Below are 20,595 nucleotides of genomic sequence, written 5' to 3' on the forward strand. Positions count from 1 at the left end.
AAGGCTATTATGACCCTAGGGGTTATTTTCCAGCAAACATTCAGGAATGGCTGTTCTGTAAATTAGATATTTGTCGGAAAAATTACAGGTATTTATGGAAAGATTATAAAGGAAACATGCATGGTGCAAGTGTGAAAGACACGGCTGTATGCTTTCCCTGTGGGTTTATATACAGGTAATGTACCCTCTACTGCAATATCTAAGAACCTTATAAGTCACCAAAGCCTTACGTGACCATGTATACTTGTAAAACTTAAGGCTGACAGTCGAAAAAGCCAGAGTTGTAATATACTTTAGAATTCCTCTAAGAAGTACATGATTCTGGAGCATGAATTATGAATAAATATTAGTGATATCTGTCTGATATCCCCCTAAATATGGATGTCTCTTCAAAATTTTTTGGGAGGGTTGACAGGTGTGTAGATGCAAAAAGAAAATCAGAAGCAGCAGAGGGCTCCACTTGCTTTTGCCACTGCATGTTTCTTCTGTAAGATTACATTTAAAATGCATAACTGGCTCAAATGGAGCAGTTGTTAAAGCATTAAAGGGAGCGTTTATGTCCCATTTAAGGTTATATTTAAGTAATACAGGTATGGGACCTATTATCCAGAATGCTTGGGATCTGGGGTTTTCCAGATAAGTTATGGAGATCCAAATTATGGAAAGACCCCTTAAGTCTGCTGAAAATCATTTAAATATTGAATAAACCCAATAGGCTTGTTTTGCTTCCAATAAGGATTAATTATATCTTAGCTGGGATCAAGTACAAGGTACTGTTTTATAATTACAGAGATAAAGGAAATCTAGAAAAATTGGAATTATTTGCTTATAATGGAGTTTAGGGCTGTGTTTGTGATATTAAACTGACTGTTCTGCATGCATCATTGGCCATGGGAATAAAAGGAAAGTGATTTGTACAATCTCAGGTTATAATTTCTTAAATCAGGGTTGATTTTTTTTATGCTAATGCTAGGCATAATAAATACATAAATATGCAGCATGAGGCAAGTAAATAGTCTTGTTTCAAAAAGACTTTCACTGCCTTTTCTCCAAAAATATTTTTTCTTCAATCAGTCAATTAGTGACATCCGGTGGCTGAAATTGGAAATGCAACTTGAACTTTTTCCCCAAAAATCTTACATTAGGACATGTTCCTAGTTGTTAAGCATTATCTTGCTGGATATTTATAGAAAAGTTTATAAACTAGTGATTATAAATAGTGTTGTTTTCTGTTAAACTGAAGGCCATGGAATGATATAGGGAATATTTATGGAGTGCAAATAGGGTCTTCTGCAGAATCTGCAGACAAAAGTCTACAGGCAGTCTCTGTACATGATGCCATGAAAGCAAGGCCTGTTCAGTGACATGAACATTTTATATTGTTAGTAATAGAAAATGAGCTCATCTGCAATTTTAAGAATTTTATGTATGTAAAACCCCAGCAAAAGATGCCTAATTGCATTTTCAACAAATATTCTACATTAATCCCCAAGTGAGCATAGAAAACTTTATTTGGCAGTAACATCCTAAGCCAGTGCCTAACACTCCTCTGTTAAGTGTGGGGAGAAGAGTGATGTTATCACTTATATACCTCATACTGACCTGCCAGAATTTCAGATTAATTAAGTAATTTAAGCTTCTAAAGTTGTATCCGGCCCAAACAGAACAGGATGGGGCACTTGTGGTACACAAGTGATACACAGCTAATATCTTGGAAACTACTAGAATAAAATTACTGTAAATCTTGTCCAAATTGTAGTGCCAAGAAAAGCACTACAAGCATTTTTTTATTTGGTTGTGCACCCTATGTTCCTTTAAAAAAAGAAAAAATTGGAAAAAGTGCCCCATTACGGCAGGGCTCCTTATTCCAGTTTGAGCTGCAGTCTGCACTTTGTGCCAAATAAAACACTTAAAAATGTGAAATTGTACAGTGCCCTAAATGGTGAGATGTGACGTTCAGCACTTGTATCTTTAGCATTGACAAATAATCCATATAGAATGTGGTAATATTAAATACGTGTGAGCGGCAAATTCAGTGGTTCATTATCATAAAGTACAGTGCTGATCCAGTTGTACCATGCGGGATGATCTGTGTGATGTAATTCCTCTGAAATAATGTTACATAAAATAATTCCAATTGCTTATGCAGGAACAATTTGCTCTCCAACAACACTTCCACAGGAGCCTGTGCCATATAATGGAACTGACTTTAAAAGGTGGATGTACTTTTCAATGCTTATTATCATTTTAGACTTCCACACAAAAATGGTATAATTTGGTTCCTAAGGGTGACATTTCAGAAATGTCAAGAGACCTCACTAGACAAGGAATTGCTATTTAGTCATGAGTCGCTCTGCAGTCATAACAGCTCATTACCTGCAGCAGTTTTGGGATTTAAGCCATCAGTAAACTTCAGAGATGTTATCCAGCACTGCTCCTTTATGTGCCGGAACAGATTTCTTCTCCGCATGCAGTAAAATAACACAGGTATGAAATCCGTTATCTGGAAATGCATTATCCCGAAAGCTCTGACTTATGTGAAGGCCATCTCCCATTAACTCCATTTTAATCAAATAATTCACATTTTTAAAGATTGATTTCCTTTTTCTCTTTAATAATAAAACAGTACCTTGTACTTGATCCCAACTAAGATAATGACTCCCTATTATAGGCAAATCAATCCTATATGTTTTTTTTTTTTTTTTAGACTTGGGGTATATTAATTCAAATTACGAAAGATCCCTTATCCGGAAAACCACAGGTCCTCAGAATTCTGGATAATGACCCCCATATCTGTATTCAAAGTGAAAATCTAGACCTGTATTTCACATCAATCGAGCCCCTGGTCCCTAGGACTACATGTCCCACAATTCAGAGCAAGTGCTGTGGGGAGGGAGACAACCCATTTTGCAACTAGGGAAACTCTTCTAAATATACATGATGTCATATCAAATAAAGGTACAAGCAAAATCAAATATCCAAAAATAACTGTATACCTACAGTACTTGTATTAAAAGTCCGCTAAGGCTTTCTTCATGTGGTGCTTGTAGTAACCCATATATTGTTCCAAATAATGAGAGCAAAGTATATTTGTTGTCAAATGTGTAAAATCTGTACTGTGTTATAAGTATCATGCAGCTCATCGAAACAGGTGTATGAATGGATGTGTGAAGCGTTCTGAAACTGCCGGGGTACAGATGTTAGAACAGCATTGTATGTAGCAGACAGATGGCGTTGAAGGCCCCCTCCTCTGTTTAGGGATGGTTTCTCCACTTAAACATGAATAGCCTCTTTTACACCTCTTTCAAACCAGCGGTCTTCTTTGTCCAAAATTTGGACGTTGCTATTTTCAAAGGAGTGTCCCTTGTCTTTTAGGTGTAGAAACACAGCAGAGTTCTGGCCTGTAGAGTTCACCCTCCTATGTTGAGCCATTCGCTTGGAGAGCAGTTGCTTTTTCTCCCCAATGTAAAGGTCTGTGCACTCCTCGCTAGACTGGACTGCGTATACAACATTGCTTTGTTTTTCCTTTGGTGTTGGATCCTTTGGGTGGACTTGTTTTTGTCTCAGTGTGTTGCTAGATTTGAAAAACACAGGGATGTGGTGTTTGTTGAAAATTCTCCTGAGCTTCTCTGACACTCCTGCTACATATGGGATGACTATATTGCACCTACTCTGTGTCTCAGGACAGTTATTCCTTTTGGTGTTCCTGTTGGGCTTAGTTGCTGTTGTTTTGACAAAGGCCCAGTCTGGGTAGCCACAAACTTCTAATGACACCCAGTTTGTGTTCCAGCGGATGGTGGGAATCGAACAACAGATATTGATCCGTATGAGTGGGTTTCCTGTATACTTCTGTTTTCAAGTTACCCCCCTTTTGGATGGCTATCAAACAGTCAAAAAAGCAAGTTTATTCCCATGGACATCCTCCCTTGTGAACTTGATGTTATTGTCCACTGAGTTAATGTGTTCTGAAAAGGCCGCCACTTCATTGGATCTAATTTTAACCCGTGTCATCTACGTACCTGAACCAGTGACTTGGTGTAGTTCCATTGAATGTGAGTAGGGCCTTCCTTTCCACTTCATCCATATACAAGTTTGCTACAATGGGAGAAACTGGTGAGTCCATTGCACAGCCATGCTTTTGCCTGTAAAATTGGTGTTTGTATTTGAAGTAGGTGGTGTTGAGGCACAAATCTAGCAATAAACGTACTTGGTTGGGACTGAGCTTTGTTCTGCTGCTGTGTTATCTTGCTGCAGTTGATTTCTTACAGTCTCAATAGCCTCGGTGGGCAAGTATTTTGCAAAGCTGTAAGTCAGCAATTAATGCTGCTGACAATAGGGGGCTGATTTACTTACCCACGAACGGGTCGAAATGAGTCCGATTGCGTTTTTTTCGTAATGATCGGTATTTTGCGATTTTTTCGTATGTTTTTCGGATTCTTTACGAATTTTTCGTTACCAATACGATTTTTGCATAAAAACGCGAGTTTTTCGTAGCCATTACGAAAGTTGCGTAAAATCTGGCGATTTTTCGGAGCGTTAAAACTTGCGCAAAAAGTTGCGCTTTTTTCGTAGCGTTAAAACTTACGTGAAACTTTGCACCTTTTAAGTTTTAACGCTACGAAAAAAGCGCAACGTTTTACGCAACTTTCGTAATGGATACGAAAAACTCGCGTTTTTACGCAAAAATCGTATTGGTAACGAAAAATTCGTAAAGAATCCGAAAAAATCGCAAAACATACGAAAAAGTCGCAAAATGTTCGTTTTCAAGTCGGAACTTTTCCAATTCGGGTCGGATTCGTGGGTAAGTAAATCAGCCCCTAGGTCTGAGTGGTGCTCCATCTTTGTGTATCTTGGGGAGCATGGTGGAGTTTCTCTGGGGTATAGGCGGTGGTATGAAGTTTGATCAATGGCTTCCTCCTTTTCAAGTTGTTGTAGGCAAGCTATCACTTTTTTTCTAGTAACTGCTGGTTTAGTCTCTCCTTAAAGGTTCATATGTATTGCTATCACTGAGCAGCGTGGTCATTTTGCAGTGATAGTCAGTTGTGTTGAGCACAACTGTGCCCTTTATCTGCTGGCAGGATAGTGATGTTCGGGTCCTTACTAAGAGATGTGAGAGCTCTGCTCTCTTGTGTAGTAAAGTTAGAGGGGGGTGTTCTGGCACTTGACAAGGAAGGTAAGACTTTTATTCGGAGTTGTTCTGCTTCCTTTATATGGTTGTTGTTGATGGCAGATTTTGTGGCTGTGGCAGAGGGAGATTCTGAGGCACATACTGCCTATATGTGTTTGGAGTGGCTGATAAAGCACAGGGGTATCTAGGGGAAATCCATGCAAGCACAGTGAGAACATACAGACTTCTTGCTGATGCCCTGGTAGGATTGGACCCTAGTGCTTTAAGGTAACAGTGTTAACCAGTACGCCACCATGTGATAAGTGATTAAGTGGGCAAGTTTATAACATATTGAACTGGGACATCTAGAAGAATTCTGTGCAGTTCGATTTATTTTTCTATTAACATTTATCCGGGAAAGTGTTAATGAATCGACACATTTTTTGCAGCAAGCTGATGCGTACGTTTGTCCGAAGCACAATTATTTTCAGTGGGTTGTTAGAGCTCTGCACAGCTTGGCAGCAACACTGAACACTTTCACCCATCTATCATTATGCCCTAATGCAAATTGCAAACAGGGATCAACAATTTGGACAACTATTTTGAATTTTTTTAACAGGGGCAACGTACCCTCTTGTTCAACATGAGTGCATTGAATAGATCTTGGGATGAATATACTTGTTGCTTATTATTTTAATTAAACGACTAAATCTACTTTTTTTAACTAAACATAGCTTGGCATGTTCAGCACGAGCCTTAAATCAAGGGCATATAAGGCATATGATTGGTCACAGCGACTTGTATATTAACCTATGGCAGCTAAATCACTGCAATAGACGTGGAGACTAATCTCACTGTGTGAGGCATTCATCCCAGATCTTAACTTACTTGGTTAACCTATACACACATCCTCTGTTTGCAATCCTCTACGTCAAATGATGGTTGTTCTAACACCATGCATATATCTAGTATATATGTATATACTGCAACAATTGTACAAGCCCACACCAAGCTGAAAGTGCTGCTATTTCTGTATTGCTGGAAATTACCAGCAATTCACTGGGCCATGAGAATAACTAGCAATTTTCAGCTTTTGACTAGCCCCTAAAATTAGCTAAGCCTCTGCGTGTTACACTATTGGCAGTTATTTTGTTGATTGCATATTAACTTTTGTATAAAACCCATTCCATGTGTACTGCAACATTTATCACATTTATTAACACTTTCCTGACTGTGAGGACATTGTTCCTGTGAATGTCATTTAGTTGTTTTGGGTGTTAGAGCTCAGTAGCAGCACTGAGCTCTTAACACTCTACCAATGTGTTAAGCTCCAGAAACATAAGTTAATGGCGAATTTATGATTCATTGAAGCTTGTTAAATCTTAGGGGAGCTATTTTCTATTGTTATTGCTCAGAAAAAAATACAGAGTAATAATAATTTAGGCCATTTGAGTTTATTGTTTAATTTCCTGTACTATTGGCTGCTACGCTGATAACTTTGTAGCCGAGTCCCTTGCAGATTAATCACTGAGAACTAGACTGTTTCTCGTTTAACTTATTTATATCCCTGAAAAGTTGACCCACAGAATCTATGCTGATTGATATAGTTTGTGTGTCCCCATTTTATGTATTTTTATATTATTTTTCACTGAATTGAATCAAATTGGCAGTAAGACAGAAAGGCACAATAAAAGTGTAAATGTCTATCATTGAGAATACATGCCTCCATGGAAGTGTGGTTGAAACCACTTCCTCCAACCGTGTTCCTTAATTAGAAATGGCATTCTTTAAAAATAAACAGTGACAGTCTGTGCTCCCAAAGGCAGTTACCAAGATAGCTGTATAATTTCCAGTTTTATATATTTATGTTTTTAACTCTTCTTAAAGGCATACTTCAGAATCCCTAAGTAACCCGACAGTGCCAGCGTCTACCGCGAGCAGAACCTTTGCCAGTCATTTTCAGTTAAAGTAACTGCAGGCAAGGAATATTTTGGTTTCCCGAGAGAACCCTTTGAGTTTCAATATGCCCTTAGGAAATCAATGGAGGCTGGTGTTGTAGTTTTAGAGAGTCATGAGGATGCTAAAAGGGCTGATATCAGTAATGCCTAAAGCAACTTGCCTGTTTCCCTCATGGTATACTGTATATCTGTAAAGTGCAAATTTTGGATGCATTCCAGCATAATTGTGGGCATGTGCTAAGTTGCATGAAAGTTGCGCCAAATGCTATTTCCCCAGATTACTGGGGAAAACAGTGTTAAAAGCATTAGCATCAGACACACTTGGAAGTTGTGGCAATTGATGGAACACTGTAAGAGGACCCTCCAATTAAGAGTGTAGCTTCAGTCTAATGATCATTTTGGTATTCACCTACATGTGCGTGTGAGGCTGAAGGGACACATTGGCAATATGCATGGGCACAAGTACCTTCCTTAGTATCTTCAATGCATGCTCTGTTTTTTGTTCTAAACTGCACTTTGCACATTATAAACTCCTAAGAGGAGAAGGAAAGGTAAGCTTTATCAGAAAGGTGCATGTAAAAACATCCATAAACACTTACAGAACTGCTGCTCTAAGTCCTCTAAGTGAAAAAAACTACATTTCTTTCCTTTTCCTTTGATCTTCTGTGTCAGACTTCCTTCTCTCAGAAAAATCCTTTAGGGCACGGCACAAGCCTGCTCAGTTTGTTCCTCTCTTACCTGCCCTTCTCTGCTCTTTCTCCATCCCCTGCTGTAAGCTGAGAGCTGTATCCTGCCTGAACACTGTTGCCTGGAAGTAAAGTCAGACCAAGCTAAAATGGCAGCTGCTATCTTAAATAAACAGAGCTTCTAGGGCTGTTTACTCAGGTATGGTAAAGCATTCCGCAAAAAAAAAATATAACGTTCTATCATGCAAAATTGTGACTAATCTATTGGCAATAAAATACCCGAGTTGCTTTCCTTCTCCTTAAATAATTTTACGTTAAATTTTACAATTGCAATTGTAAATGATTCCTTATACCTATTTTTAATTAGCCAAGGGGTATTGTAGCAAAGATTATAATTACCAGATACCATTCTTATTGACAACTGCTTATTGACTTTGACTTTGCAAAGATACAACAAATATTGGGTGGCAGAGAAGCCCTAGGTTTGTATGGTGTAACCTTTTCTTAGTCATGTTCTAATCAGAATTGTGGGGTTGTGCATTAAGTATGGAAACCAAAGACAAACACAAAACTAAATGGATACGTGAGAAAAAGATTTTATTTGGTTAACCACTAGCATGCTATATGATGGGGAAGACTAGCTGTACACACAGACCGACTACACACTAGATGAAAGTAAAGGATCCCATGGATTAGTGAGATTTGCTCTGTTATGTAATGGGCCCAGAAGAATTTCTAGCAATCATTACCCACATAAAATGCTATTAATGTCACACATTGAATAAAAAGGAATTTCAGTACCAGAGAACTGAAATCAGTCCAGATTTAATATAAACCATTCTATCAAAAGCTCAGGCATTTATTAAGCGCCTGGAAAAGGTCAAGTTTTCCCCTTTGCCCCTACAGTTGATTTATTAACCAATGAAAAGTACAATAAACAGTGAGCTTTAAAAAGAATCAGATAAGTAAACGGTCAGCACCTAGGTTTGCTACATTATTTGGGAAATCACAAAGCAAAGGCAAATACCGGAGGCCTTGTACCATGGTTCACATTTTTACTTACTGACCTCTCTACACCTTTAAAGTCCTTAGCAGTTGCCTGCATAGCACATTAGTGTGTTCAACCATGATTTATTACCGCTATAATGTCCAAAGTCATTCACCTCTTTTTTATACAGATGGCCTTTTCTTCTTTCTCGGTGGAGCCTCTTCTTTTTTTAAAGGGCCAGTAATATTAAAGTATGAAAGAATTAAGCATGGATTTGTATATAATGTACCATCATTCTAAAAATTCATGTTTATTTAAAGAAGAAGGAAAGTCATTTTGGCATTTTACTGCCAATAGATTTGCCACATTAGTGCCACCTAGAACAATATATTTATTCTGCAGAAACCATTAACATTCCTGAGTAAACAGTTTTAGAAACTTTCTCCCTTTGCTTAAGATAGCAGCTGCCATTTTAGGTAGCTTCCTGCCTGCAGCTCTAGCCGTTATAGCTGAGATCACACATTCCTAAGAGGGGGGGAGGGAGTTCTTTGCATTCTAGTGGGAGGGGCAGCAGGAGAAAGGAGAGAACTGTGCAGACTCTGGCCACGGGAATTAAGGATGTTTCTGAGAGGGGAAGTCAGACACTGGAGCATCATGTTTACAAAAAAAGAGACAAGAAATCCTGTGTTTCTTTTGATAGAGGGCTAGAGGATAATGCAGCATTGCTGTGTTTATGGCTGTATTTACATAGACCTTTCTGATAAAGCTTACTTTTTAGTTTAACCTTTTCTTCTCATTTAAGAGCGTTGAGGTAGTTTATTTGAATAAACTACCATTGGGGCTGCCATTTAAGTTCTAAGAGTTGTAGGGTGCACATAGATAAGCTGTTTAGAATACAAATGTTTTAGTACTTAAGTAGAAAGAAACTGGGGTCAAATGTAATTTATGACTTTCTACACACATCATAGAATTATAGCATTCTAAGTTAAAATAAGACTGCCAAGAAATATATTTGTTTTTCAATCAATGGAGAAATATATACAAGGGGCCATTTACGAAGGCCTCGAACACAGTGCTAGAGTGAATAGTTTACAAAGTTTGGGGCAGGGTACAAAGAACATGATGGTTTTTGAACATGATGCTCATTTTTTACACTTTGCACCTTACCACTGCACTTTGTAAATGTAAATTTATTTTTGACTAAAGTTCCATTAGTTTTGCCAGTTGTACAGTGGTCAAAAGTTAGGCGATTTTATTTTGGCATTTGGATCTGGCCTCGTCCAATTTTCCTTTTCTTTTAATTAGGAAACATCTATATATTTGTAATTTTTGCAGGAAAAAAGAAAATGAAACTAGTTTCACTTTAGCCCCTGTAAGGGCTGTGGCACACGGGGAGATTAGTCACCCACAACAAATCTCCCTTGTCGCGGGCGACTAATCTCCCCAAAATGCCATCCCGCCAGCAAAAATGTAAATCGCCGGTGGGATGGCATTCCTCTCAAGGCAACTTCTGTGATTGCCATCCCACCAGCGATTTCCATTTTCGTTGGTGGGATGGCATTTCGGGGAGATTAGTTGCCCGCGACAAGGGAGATTTGTCACGGGCGACTAGTCTCCCCGTCTGCCACAGCCCTAAACGCCAGTTCTGTCAAACAAATTACTTGCCCACAGATAAGCCTTCTGTTTAATGAGCTGCTCTTTATCTCAAAGACTGCATCTTGGGGAAAGGGGGGTTTGTTTATTCACATAAATTACCCTGTTTATATGGGAAGAGTGAAGTCAAAAACAAACCCATTATCCATTAGTGATTTATATTGGTACCAAATTAGGAAAACATACATATTTTTTAATAAAAGAATAGGCAGAAAATATTTTCAACCAAAGTCCTAGTTATTGTGTGCGTTTTTTAGCAAAGATGTTTTTGGGTACTACTTAAAGGAGGCGGAAGATCACAATCCCTGGAAGTGCCAAAAGTTAGGAACCCCCAATGATTGCAATTACTTAGCTGATACCTAAGCTGGTATTCCTGTTTGTAGAAAACTGCACCAACCTGGGGTTATTCGAGCAAGCACCACAGATCAATCCTCTTCTTCCTCTCTCTTTGGGAATGCATGTGCAATAAAGTGAAAAAAGTGTGGTGGTTTTTTTTGTTAAAGTTTGGTTTTTCACCAATAGACTCCACTATAAGTGGAATATATATAAATAATTATAATTTTGAAAAATGATTTCCATTTTCTCTGTAATAATAACACTTAGTATTTTAATCCTAATAATTTTATTGGGTTTATTTAATATTCAAATTATTTTTTAGTAGACTTTAAGTTATGGAGATCAAAATTATGGAAAGATCCCTTATCCAGAAAACCCCAGGTCTCTAGCATTCTGGATAACAGGTCCCATACCTATACTATGAACCATTAATACTTGTTTATAGACATATAGAAGTAGTAACTACTAATCCATTGCACCAAATCCATTATTTCTGCATTCTGCCAAATACTTTCTCTTTAACAAAACATTCATCTATGTATTGAACCCAATAAGAACCTTAGTTTGCAATATCACACCCCAAAACTAAGTCAAATCACAAACAAGATTGGAGTGATGTGAACTCTTTAAAACTGTTGAAGTATCAATGCTGTCCCATATTAGTGGACAAGTTATCTTGTGATATATTGAAAAGTGCACTAGAAGGAGTTTTGATGCCAAGACCATTAACCACTGACTGCAGGTCTGTATCATCTTTTCATATGAATGAATTGGAATTAACCTTGGGATGACTGTACAGTGTGGGCATAATGCTGCTCGGAGTATCACAACCACTACATTTTTAAATGTCTACATACTTCAAGTTCGTCTGAGTGGGGCATCTAGACTGCTGTAATAATTATACATGGAACAGGCTTCAGCTCCAAGGTTCCCGAAAGTGGCCCAGTTGGGAAATTGCACACCCCAGTGCCACTACTCTTACGTATGTAGCCAGGAATATTTTGTGTGTGGTGAGGAAAATATGCTGTTTGAACCCTGCTGTTTGACCAATGGGAAATTTATTGAGAATATAACATTCTAAAATGTAATTTAAAGGTAGACTCCCAAGCATATTTTGTTTTAATAAAACAGTATTTGATTGGCAAATCATTTATATAGTACTTTTTGGGCTGTTTTTTTTCTAGGGTGGATTTAGAGAAAGCAAAATCAACAGGAGAATGGAGAACAATACATGACTTCTATTTAACGACATTTGATTCATTTTTGGAATTAAATGCTGCATTTAAGGTAATGCTGTGGCATTATATTAGAATTTCTAAGCTGTTACTCCAACACCTGCACTTACATAGTTTCTTGGAAAAAATTCCATGTTGTACAAGATGAGTTTTCAAAATAAAGGGCACCTGACTTTTTTTTTACATGTATGGGATCTTTTAACCCAATATCCAGAAATCTCCAATTTACAGGAGGGCTATCTCCCATAAACTTTATTACAGTATATATTGATGGGAACTAAGCTACAAAAATCCATGTTGGTGGCAAAACAATCCTATTAGGTTTATTCTATGTTTAAATGGTATGGTGACCAAATTACAGAATGATTCCATATTCACAAAACACCAGGTATAGACCTTTCTGGATAATAGGTATCATACCTGTATCACTTAATTACCTAAAATGTGCCCATGGGCAGTAACCAATCAAATTGTTTCATTCATTGTTCCTTCTGCAGCTGGCTTGAAAAAAGCCTATCACTGATTGGTTAATATGGGTTACTGCCAGTGTTGATAAATGAGCCCCCTTGTGTTCAAAAAGCTTTTATTTGCTATGCAAGATTTACAGGATATCTAATGTATTTTAATTCCCTATTTTACTTGTTGTTAATGAGCCTTCTTATACAATTCCTGCAGAAAGAATTGTGATCTTAAATATTCCACACACAAAGAATTCATGCACACAGTACATTCAAGTTGTTTATCCCTGACCTTGAAAATGGTTCATTCCAATGTGTTTTATTTTCATAATACTGAATATTACAAAAGATCAAGGTCAAAGTATGTGCCAAAAAATCTAAAAGGCCTTTTTTTCTGCAGCCTAGGCATATTTAGATATGATTCTAACAGGAAATAATTAGTAATAATGATGAATTGTACAATCTCTTACTGTTGATATGCAGACCTATCTCCCCATGCTAGTTATTCAAGTGAAGGGTGTTTTTACTGACTGGTTCCTTTACTGATCCTGTTGCTCAGCTTAGGCCAAATGATCTTGTGCAATGTGACCTACCATAATGTTATGTTCCTTATAGGCTGCCAAGATTTTGCTTGGAGCTATTATACATGATCGGGCAGTGATTGCTCATAAGGTCATGCTAGGGGCCATGTAAGGAATTGTCATCTTCATTATTGCAAGGCACCTTTACCTCCAGACTGGTACAATCCTGTGCATAATGCACATTGTTTACAGCCTAATGGTCTTTTATGGGTCTTTAGTTACCCTTCAAAAAAATCTCAGTGCTTTTCATGTAGATATTGCTAACTAAAACCTTTGATCCAATGCTTACAGAGAGACGTCAGTTCCTTTGTTAACACAATTGAGGACTCCAGAATCAATACAAAATTTCTGAATGCTGTGTATGACACCTTATTAACAACTGTAAGTATTACTGCCTTGAAAAACAAAAGCAAAGTGGGGTCTGTTATTTTCATTCTTCTATTAAAAGGGGGGCTTTGTCAAGAGAACTCCCTCCTTTGCTAGTGTCTGCTTTCATAATAAAGGCACAATGTATATGAGGGTAAATTTTTTGATGATGATGATACCACACAGGATTGTAATCTAAATGAAGTGACTTGTACAACAATAAACAAGATTGAGTAAAATAAATGGCTGAGTATGAATTCTAAACAGGCAGTTTGGGATTGGGCTCTAAAAGTGGCCATACATGGGCAGATTTAAGCTGCTGGTTCAGCCCCTTCAGACCAATTCAGCTGATTATCTGCCCATGTATGGGGACCCTCTGACAGCCTACCTGCCCGATATGTGACTTGATTTGCCCTTCTGATCAAGGACTGCACCTGGATACTGGATCTTTTTTCCAGCATGAGGTACCCTCCGCAGCCAGACCAGGGGAAGAAGTGCTGGATAAATTAGCTATAGCACCACTCTTCGTCACCCCCCCCTCCGCCCCCGTCCTTATAAAGGACCCCAGTGTGTCTGACCCAACAGGTAATGGCATGTAGGTTGTATATTCTTCTATAGTTTTACTGTCCCTGCATTTATTACTAAATAAAATCCCATGGAATAATTCTTTCTTTTCTGCTGCAGTCTCAAGATATCCAGAAAACTGTTCTGAAAGGAATTATTAACAGTCTGTTAAGGGAATGGAAAGGGTAAGTGTAATCAACTTGCTAGGGATTCCTTTTACTGAAAGTGCTGTAAGTGTCTATGTGTTCGTTTAATATTTATCTTTAAGTGTAATGAAAGATTGTAGTACATGATTGAGTGTAAGGGAACCTTATAAATAAACTACACTATGCAGCAGTGGCAAGAGGAGCAGGTTCAGTATTCTATTATCAAAAGGCAAAATGGAGTTCCATTACTCTATGGTGGTGTTCTTAGTTAGAATTGTTGGTGCAAGAGTCTTCATTCACTGACAGTTATATACAGCTACAGTATATATGAAGGTATGCTAAAAGGCAGTAACATGAGCATAGTAGAGGCAGTACTATAGAGAGCTTTGAGCCATCCCCAGTTTTTGAATGGTTCACACAGATCAAGCTCCTGGTTTTAATTTAAATATAGCAGAAAATCTGTATTTTGTAGTGCAATTGTTACATGTTTGTTTGTTTCAGGCCAAGAACAAAAGATGACATCCGCGCCTACTTTATTCTAACACAGGTATGGATTCCCTAAATACCATCTTAGTTTAAAATGTAAATCTACCTATGCATTTCATACTAATTACATCACAAATGAACAATAGAAAGGCTACAATTTAGTCACTAGTTTCATAAACATTGATGTCAGACACCTCTGTGTCTCTCTCCCCAGTCACCAGATCCTAGCCTTTGAAACAAAATGATCTTAAAACTTCTTCTAAATCAGCGGTCCAAAGAATAATTGTAGTAAATGCTTCAAAGAGGGAGAGAAGAAGCTCTGAGTATAGAGGAACACCCATGTCTGTCTTCTGTTGAAATATTCTCATGTCACAAATTTTAAAATCCTTAGTGCTTAAGTGTCATAGATGGCAGAATCTACGGGTATTGGTCCTGTTATCCAGGCTGGACCCAGGGTTTTCCTGATAAGGGATCTTTCCATAATTTGGATCTCCCTACCTTCAGTCTACTAAAAAAAACATTTAAACATTAAATAAATCCAATAGGATTGCTTTGCCTCCAATAAGGATTACTTTTATCTTAGTTGGGATCATGTACAAAGCACTGTTTTATTATTACAAAGGAAAAGGGTATATTTTTAAAAAATCTCAAATAATTTGATTATAATGGATCCTATGGAAGATGGCCTTCCTGTAATTCAGAGCTTTCTGGATAACAAAACCTGTACCTGTATAAATAACAGCCCCATCTGTGCCATAGATTCCAGTTTTCTGATCAGCTCTTTGATCTAAGCCACATGCTGGTTTACATGGCAATGTGCTGCACAGATCAAAGAGCCGACCCTCTGCACGGAAAGACTTACATCATTGCAAACCAAATATTAAAGTGAATATTGACTGTAGCAGTTGTTTCATAAGCATTCCACTAACTTATATGCAGGGTATAGTGTTTATTTATAGTGTTATATAGTGTTATAGTTATATATAGTGTTTATCATTAATAAACTTGTTTATTACTAACTTTTATACATCAGGTGGAGCAAAGCATTGTGTATAACAGTATTTGTACTGTGTATCCAATACAGTGGATGGAAAGGACTAAAATTCATTGTTGTCTTGCTTCTTTTATTCCAGAATCCACAGTTCAGCAGTACATCTACCTATGTCATCTATGCCCATTTGCTAAGGCAAATAGCTACCCTTTCTGACACTGACAACCATTTTCTAATTCACTGGTTTAAAAAGTAAGAAACAAATTTGTACATTACTAGGAGATGGAACTGTGGCTTGCATGAACAGCGATGCTGTTGTATTTAAGTGGGTTCGGTTATATTATCTGTGCTTTTTTCCCTGTGTTCAGCTTATTCTGTCCATTTTCTGCAGATACTATAGGTAATATTAGAAGTCATATCAGCCAGGGAATCAAAGGTCCCCTGATAAATGCTGCTGAAGCTGCTGAATATAACTTTATGTACAGCAGAATCCAGCTTTTGTGTTTTTCCAGGATGGATGCCTATTTTTTTTCACAGTCCCACACAGACAATTTGCAAGTTTTCATGCATGAATTTTACAGTTTCCCAAAACTGACATCGCTTTAATGTGGTTCCTTGGTGATCGTAAAATCTCAACAGCGAATATTGTGGCGCTGTTTCAAACATGTTACTGAGTGCCATGCCGAAAACACTTATTTGATATGTGGCTGGTCCATAAGTAAGCATCTGTGTGTCCAGATAATCCTAGATAGAAGAAAACAAGTGATTATATGGAGGATTTTATATTTTCTGTAAATGATGAGGAAACAAATAGCAAATACTGTAGGTTTACCCAGATTAAGGAGCAGATTTATAAACATGTCAGATTAGAGTTTACAACAGAAAAAAATCACCCACTTTCTATTCATTCCTGTGGGATTTTTAAACTCATATTTATTAATGGGTGAATTCTAAATATCACCCATTGATAAATACACTTCTAAAAATCCCACATTAAAAGGCCCACAACCTAATTCATATGCAGAACAGAGCCATGTATACTTATCGATAATTCTAAACTACTGACCAAGAAAATGACTTGGAGTAAATCTACGTTTTGCACAGTAATGGCTGTGTTTACAAACAACCCTTACCAATATCCACATAATAAGTCAGTCAGTTGTGTTTTGAAAATCTCATGATGCACCATATCTGTCAGTGCATTGGCAGGTAAGAAAGTGAGAGGTATCCACACAGTGTATGGCCCCTTATACATAGCCATCCATTCAGCCTATGGAGTTGGATACCTTGCCTGTTTGGCCCATGCATGGCTGCATTTAATCAAGTTACACTATAGTGTTTTTATATGATCAGAATTGCATTTAGTGAGATTCTTGAAAGACAATTTAAACCCTCTTTACTTTACTGTAGGATGTCACAGAAGCGCTTCAAGCAATTGGTGGACAGGCTGCTGCAGTTCATTTCATTACGACTCTTTCCTGCAAAGCCCGAAGAATTTCCACCCTTGGCAAAATGTACCTGGTGGATTCCCTCTGCAACCAAAGTTCTTGCTTTACTAAGTATGGAAATCTTTACAGCATCATTTTGGGTTTAACCCTTACAAACTCTTAAAAGTACAGTGCTGGGAGATATAAATATTGTTGAAATGTTATGGAAGAGAACTGAGGGATGCATATCAAATTTATTCTTCTTAAAAAAAAAAAAAAATGATGGGGACAGAGGGGATCAAACTGAGGCATGTGTTTACAAAGCCTCTGTCCTTTCATGGAAAACATTGTGCCTAGTAATTGCAATAAATTATAAATGTAGTCTAATTAGCTTCCATGACCATCTAGAATTAGACTATAAAGTACATAATCATCACTCAAATATCATTCACTCTACGGCACCTTTATTATCTCCTTTATTATCTAGTTACTGACTTCTTACAAATCCCATATTTGGAAGCCCATTATCCAGAAGTCTCTGAATTACAGGAATTCCATATCCCATAGAGCCCATTTTAATCAAATAATTCTAATTTTTGAAAAATATTTCCCCTTTTTCTCTGTAATTAAAAAACATTTAGAATCAAGTACCAGGTACTAAGAAACACAAATCCATATTGGTGGAAAAGAATGCTATATTGACTTTATTTAAGGTTTAAATTAAATTTATCAGATTTAAGGTATGGGGATCAAAAACCTCAGGTTCCCAGGGTTCCAAATAATAGCTCCCATACCTGTATTCTATTAGGGAGAGAATTTACTATTTAAGGAAGTGAACATTGATGTGCTGAGAGAAAGCATGTTTAGTAAGGAAAAACAGCTAAGTTGGATTTTGTGAGGTCAGACAGAAGGATTGACCTGTTTCTCTGTAAAAATTGGTTAGCAGCAAATGAATGGGGGTTGGAACAAAATACCTAAATGAATACAGAAATAAGGATATTTGTATATGTACATCTGCCAGTACAGTTTAAATTTGGGGGATTATAAATCCCTGCAATGTACCGTTAAGAGCACTGGTCTCCATGGCGATGTCCCATGTAATGCATTAATTATTTTATTTATTAATGCGTAAATATAGAGTTAAAAGGTTTGTGCATCTAATCAGGCCTTTTTTCATTTATACTGTTTTTACAGATGCTGCTAATACCCTTAGTAACCCACCTCTGATCCCTTACACTGATTTTTATAACTCCACTTTGGATCATATTGATCTCATGGAGGAATATCAGACGTGGCAGTTCTATGGAAACTCTCACAGGTTAGTCCTTATGTTTTCCTGTCTATTTACCCAAACCAGGCTGGACAGGTCTCAGTGGGATTTGGTACCTGGAGGGCTCAGTGTAACCGCGAGTATGAGTGGGATAGGCAAGTCTTAGGCTGCTGCACACAGAGCAAACCACCCCTTCACTCTGATCTGCTTTATGGTGTATCTGCACCCAGAGACACTGCGTAGGCCTGGGTGCAGACACGCAGAGCGGATTTCAGTTCAGAAAGGCATTCTCAGGAGCTCTGGTGCTGAAATCCAGTCAGTGTGTCTGCACCCAGGGCAACGCAGTGTCTTAAAGCAGATCAGAGTGGAGAGGCATTAAGGGAAGTACCCTTAATGAAGGACATGCTGTACAGCACTCACTTTTATCTTTCTCTGTTATGAGAGTTTGTTGTTGGTTTCCCCAGCAGCCCTGTGGTACAATTAAATTTTATAATGTATAACAAACACTTTATTTGCCCTTTTAATATACAGTTCCTTGTTGTGTAATTTTTCCAGTGTTTTTTCCATGTTTTTTGTTGTCTTTTGTAGTCTTACAATTAATGCTCTATACCTGTTATTTACATATATGCTTCTTATCACCACCAGCATATTTTGCTTTTACTAGGACTATACTTGCTTTAGTTCATGCCTCCCAGGCTTCATTTGAAGTGCTTGTGCATAGTTACTCTGCAGTGTGCCTGGCAGACAGTCTGATGACGTGCGCAAAGCAAACAGAAGTGTCAAATGTACCAGATGTCTGCTGGGCTTCATGTGGTGTGTGCAAGAACACAGATGCTTCACCACTGGAAAGTGCTGGGGGGGTTGAAAAAATTGGCAGTGTTGTAGCCTCGGGATGGAAGTAAACAGAGAGATGTGATGTTTAATTATATTAAAGTTTTTTGCTTGCAGGTCACATTTTACTTTAAATGTCCTTTATTGTTATCTAAATACAGTAGACTGTATATGATTAAAAGAGGAAGAAAAAAATTCAATTTTAAACAGTAATATCAGGAAATTATCTGATAAATAAACTGAATAGGAATATTACTGGTATAGATGAATAGGCATTACACTGGAATAATATGTATGAATATTATAACATCTGCTGACCACATGGTGGCACCTTATACCACACAGCACTAAGTAGTATGTTTATATAATTTGTCACTGCTTGAAATATCACTGTAGTTTCTGACTTCTAAAATACAAATGGTACCGGTACATCTGATGTGATGTTTGAACAGGTATGTTTGAACAGGAATGCTTGGGAACTAAGGTTTTCTAGATAATTTGGATCTCCATACGTCTACTAAAAAATTATTTAAACATTACATAAATCCAATAGAATTGTTTTGCTTCTAATAACTATAAATATAAATTGGAGTCTTTGGGAGATGGCCTTCCCATAAGTTGAAGCTTTCTCTATAGCGTTTCAAGATAAAGGCTTGTAACAACAATAATAGCTGACATGTAGTCATGCAACATCTAATAGAGGGACCCACTTATTTGTTTTGCTGTATAATAATTAACTTGATTGATTTCTTTATAGAGAAATAATTTTTGACATGATGTTTATTTTCACATGAACTTTTATAACTTTTATATAGTTCTGGGTTTTGAAACAGCTGTTGGTATTGAGTTTCATCACAATTCGTGTTGCTCTGTTATCTGTCTCTCTATGTATTTAGGCTTCGGGAAAGCATCTTCTACTTCTCACTGTGTGTATTTGTAGCTTACAATCCTAATTATTTTTCCTACCCCTTTGTACCTAATATGCATACATTGCTATTCATGTCCACCAAGCCTCCTAAATCTATAGGGGAACACAGTACTCACAGTTGTGTTATTTTATAGGTTTTTTGTATTAGGAACCCCTGTGGTTATAACTATATTATCGCCAGAAAATGTTAATGGTATTACATGTATGTGTATATTGATAGCTTTTTTTTCTTTTTGTTGATATTACAGATTCTCTTTCTGTCAATTCCCATTCATTATATCTATTGCTGCCAAAAAAGTAATTATACAGAAGGATTCTGAGCAGCAAATGATCAGTATAGCACGGGTAAGGAGAACTTTAAACAATTTTATTTTAGTGTTAAAGTGAAAATGTTTCCCTTACTTTCATAGATAATTTTGTACTGGGGGATACATAAGTGGAATATATATAAAAGCACTGTTCAGGTATGAGATGAGATCAGTTAATATATATATCACAATGAGATCAAAATGAGATCAGTTAATATATATATATAATACACACACAGCTTAATTTATCAAAAAATGGGTTACTGTGCAAAAACC

The 20,595-nt window shown here is 37.3% G+C and overlaps 1 protein-coding gene across 1 annotated transcript in view; it reads left to right on the plus strand.

The window, feature by feature from the left end:
- hectd2 (HECT domain containing E3 ubiquitin protein ligase 2) overlaps positions 1-20,595 on the plus strand; it is a 71,785-nt gene that overhangs the window by 38,060 nt on the left and 13,130 nt on the right. The window contains exons 4-11 of the mRNA NM_001112937.1: positions 11,913-12,015; positions 13,294-13,383; positions 14,053-14,117; positions 14,580-14,625; positions 15,698-15,807; positions 16,966-17,114; positions 18,177-18,300; positions 20,260-20,356. Of these exons, the coding sequence (NP_001106408.1) occupies positions 11,913-12,015; positions 13,294-13,383; positions 14,053-14,117; positions 14,580-14,625; positions 15,698-15,807; positions 16,966-17,114; positions 18,177-18,300; positions 20,260-20,356 (784 nt within the window). The remainder of the gene's footprint in view (positions 1-11,912; positions 12,016-13,293; positions 13,384-14,052; positions 14,118-14,579; positions 14,626-15,697; positions 15,808-16,965; positions 17,115-18,176; positions 18,301-20,259; positions 20,357-20,595) is intronic.

The sequence above is a fragment of the Xenopus tropicalis genome, chromosome 7, assembly GCF_000004195.4.
Source record: "Xenopus tropicalis strain Nigerian chromosome 7, UCB_Xtro_10.0, whole genome shotgun sequence".
In the NCBI taxonomy this organism is placed as follows: Eukaryota; Metazoa; Chordata; class Amphibia; order Anura; family Pipidae; genus Xenopus; species Xenopus tropicalis.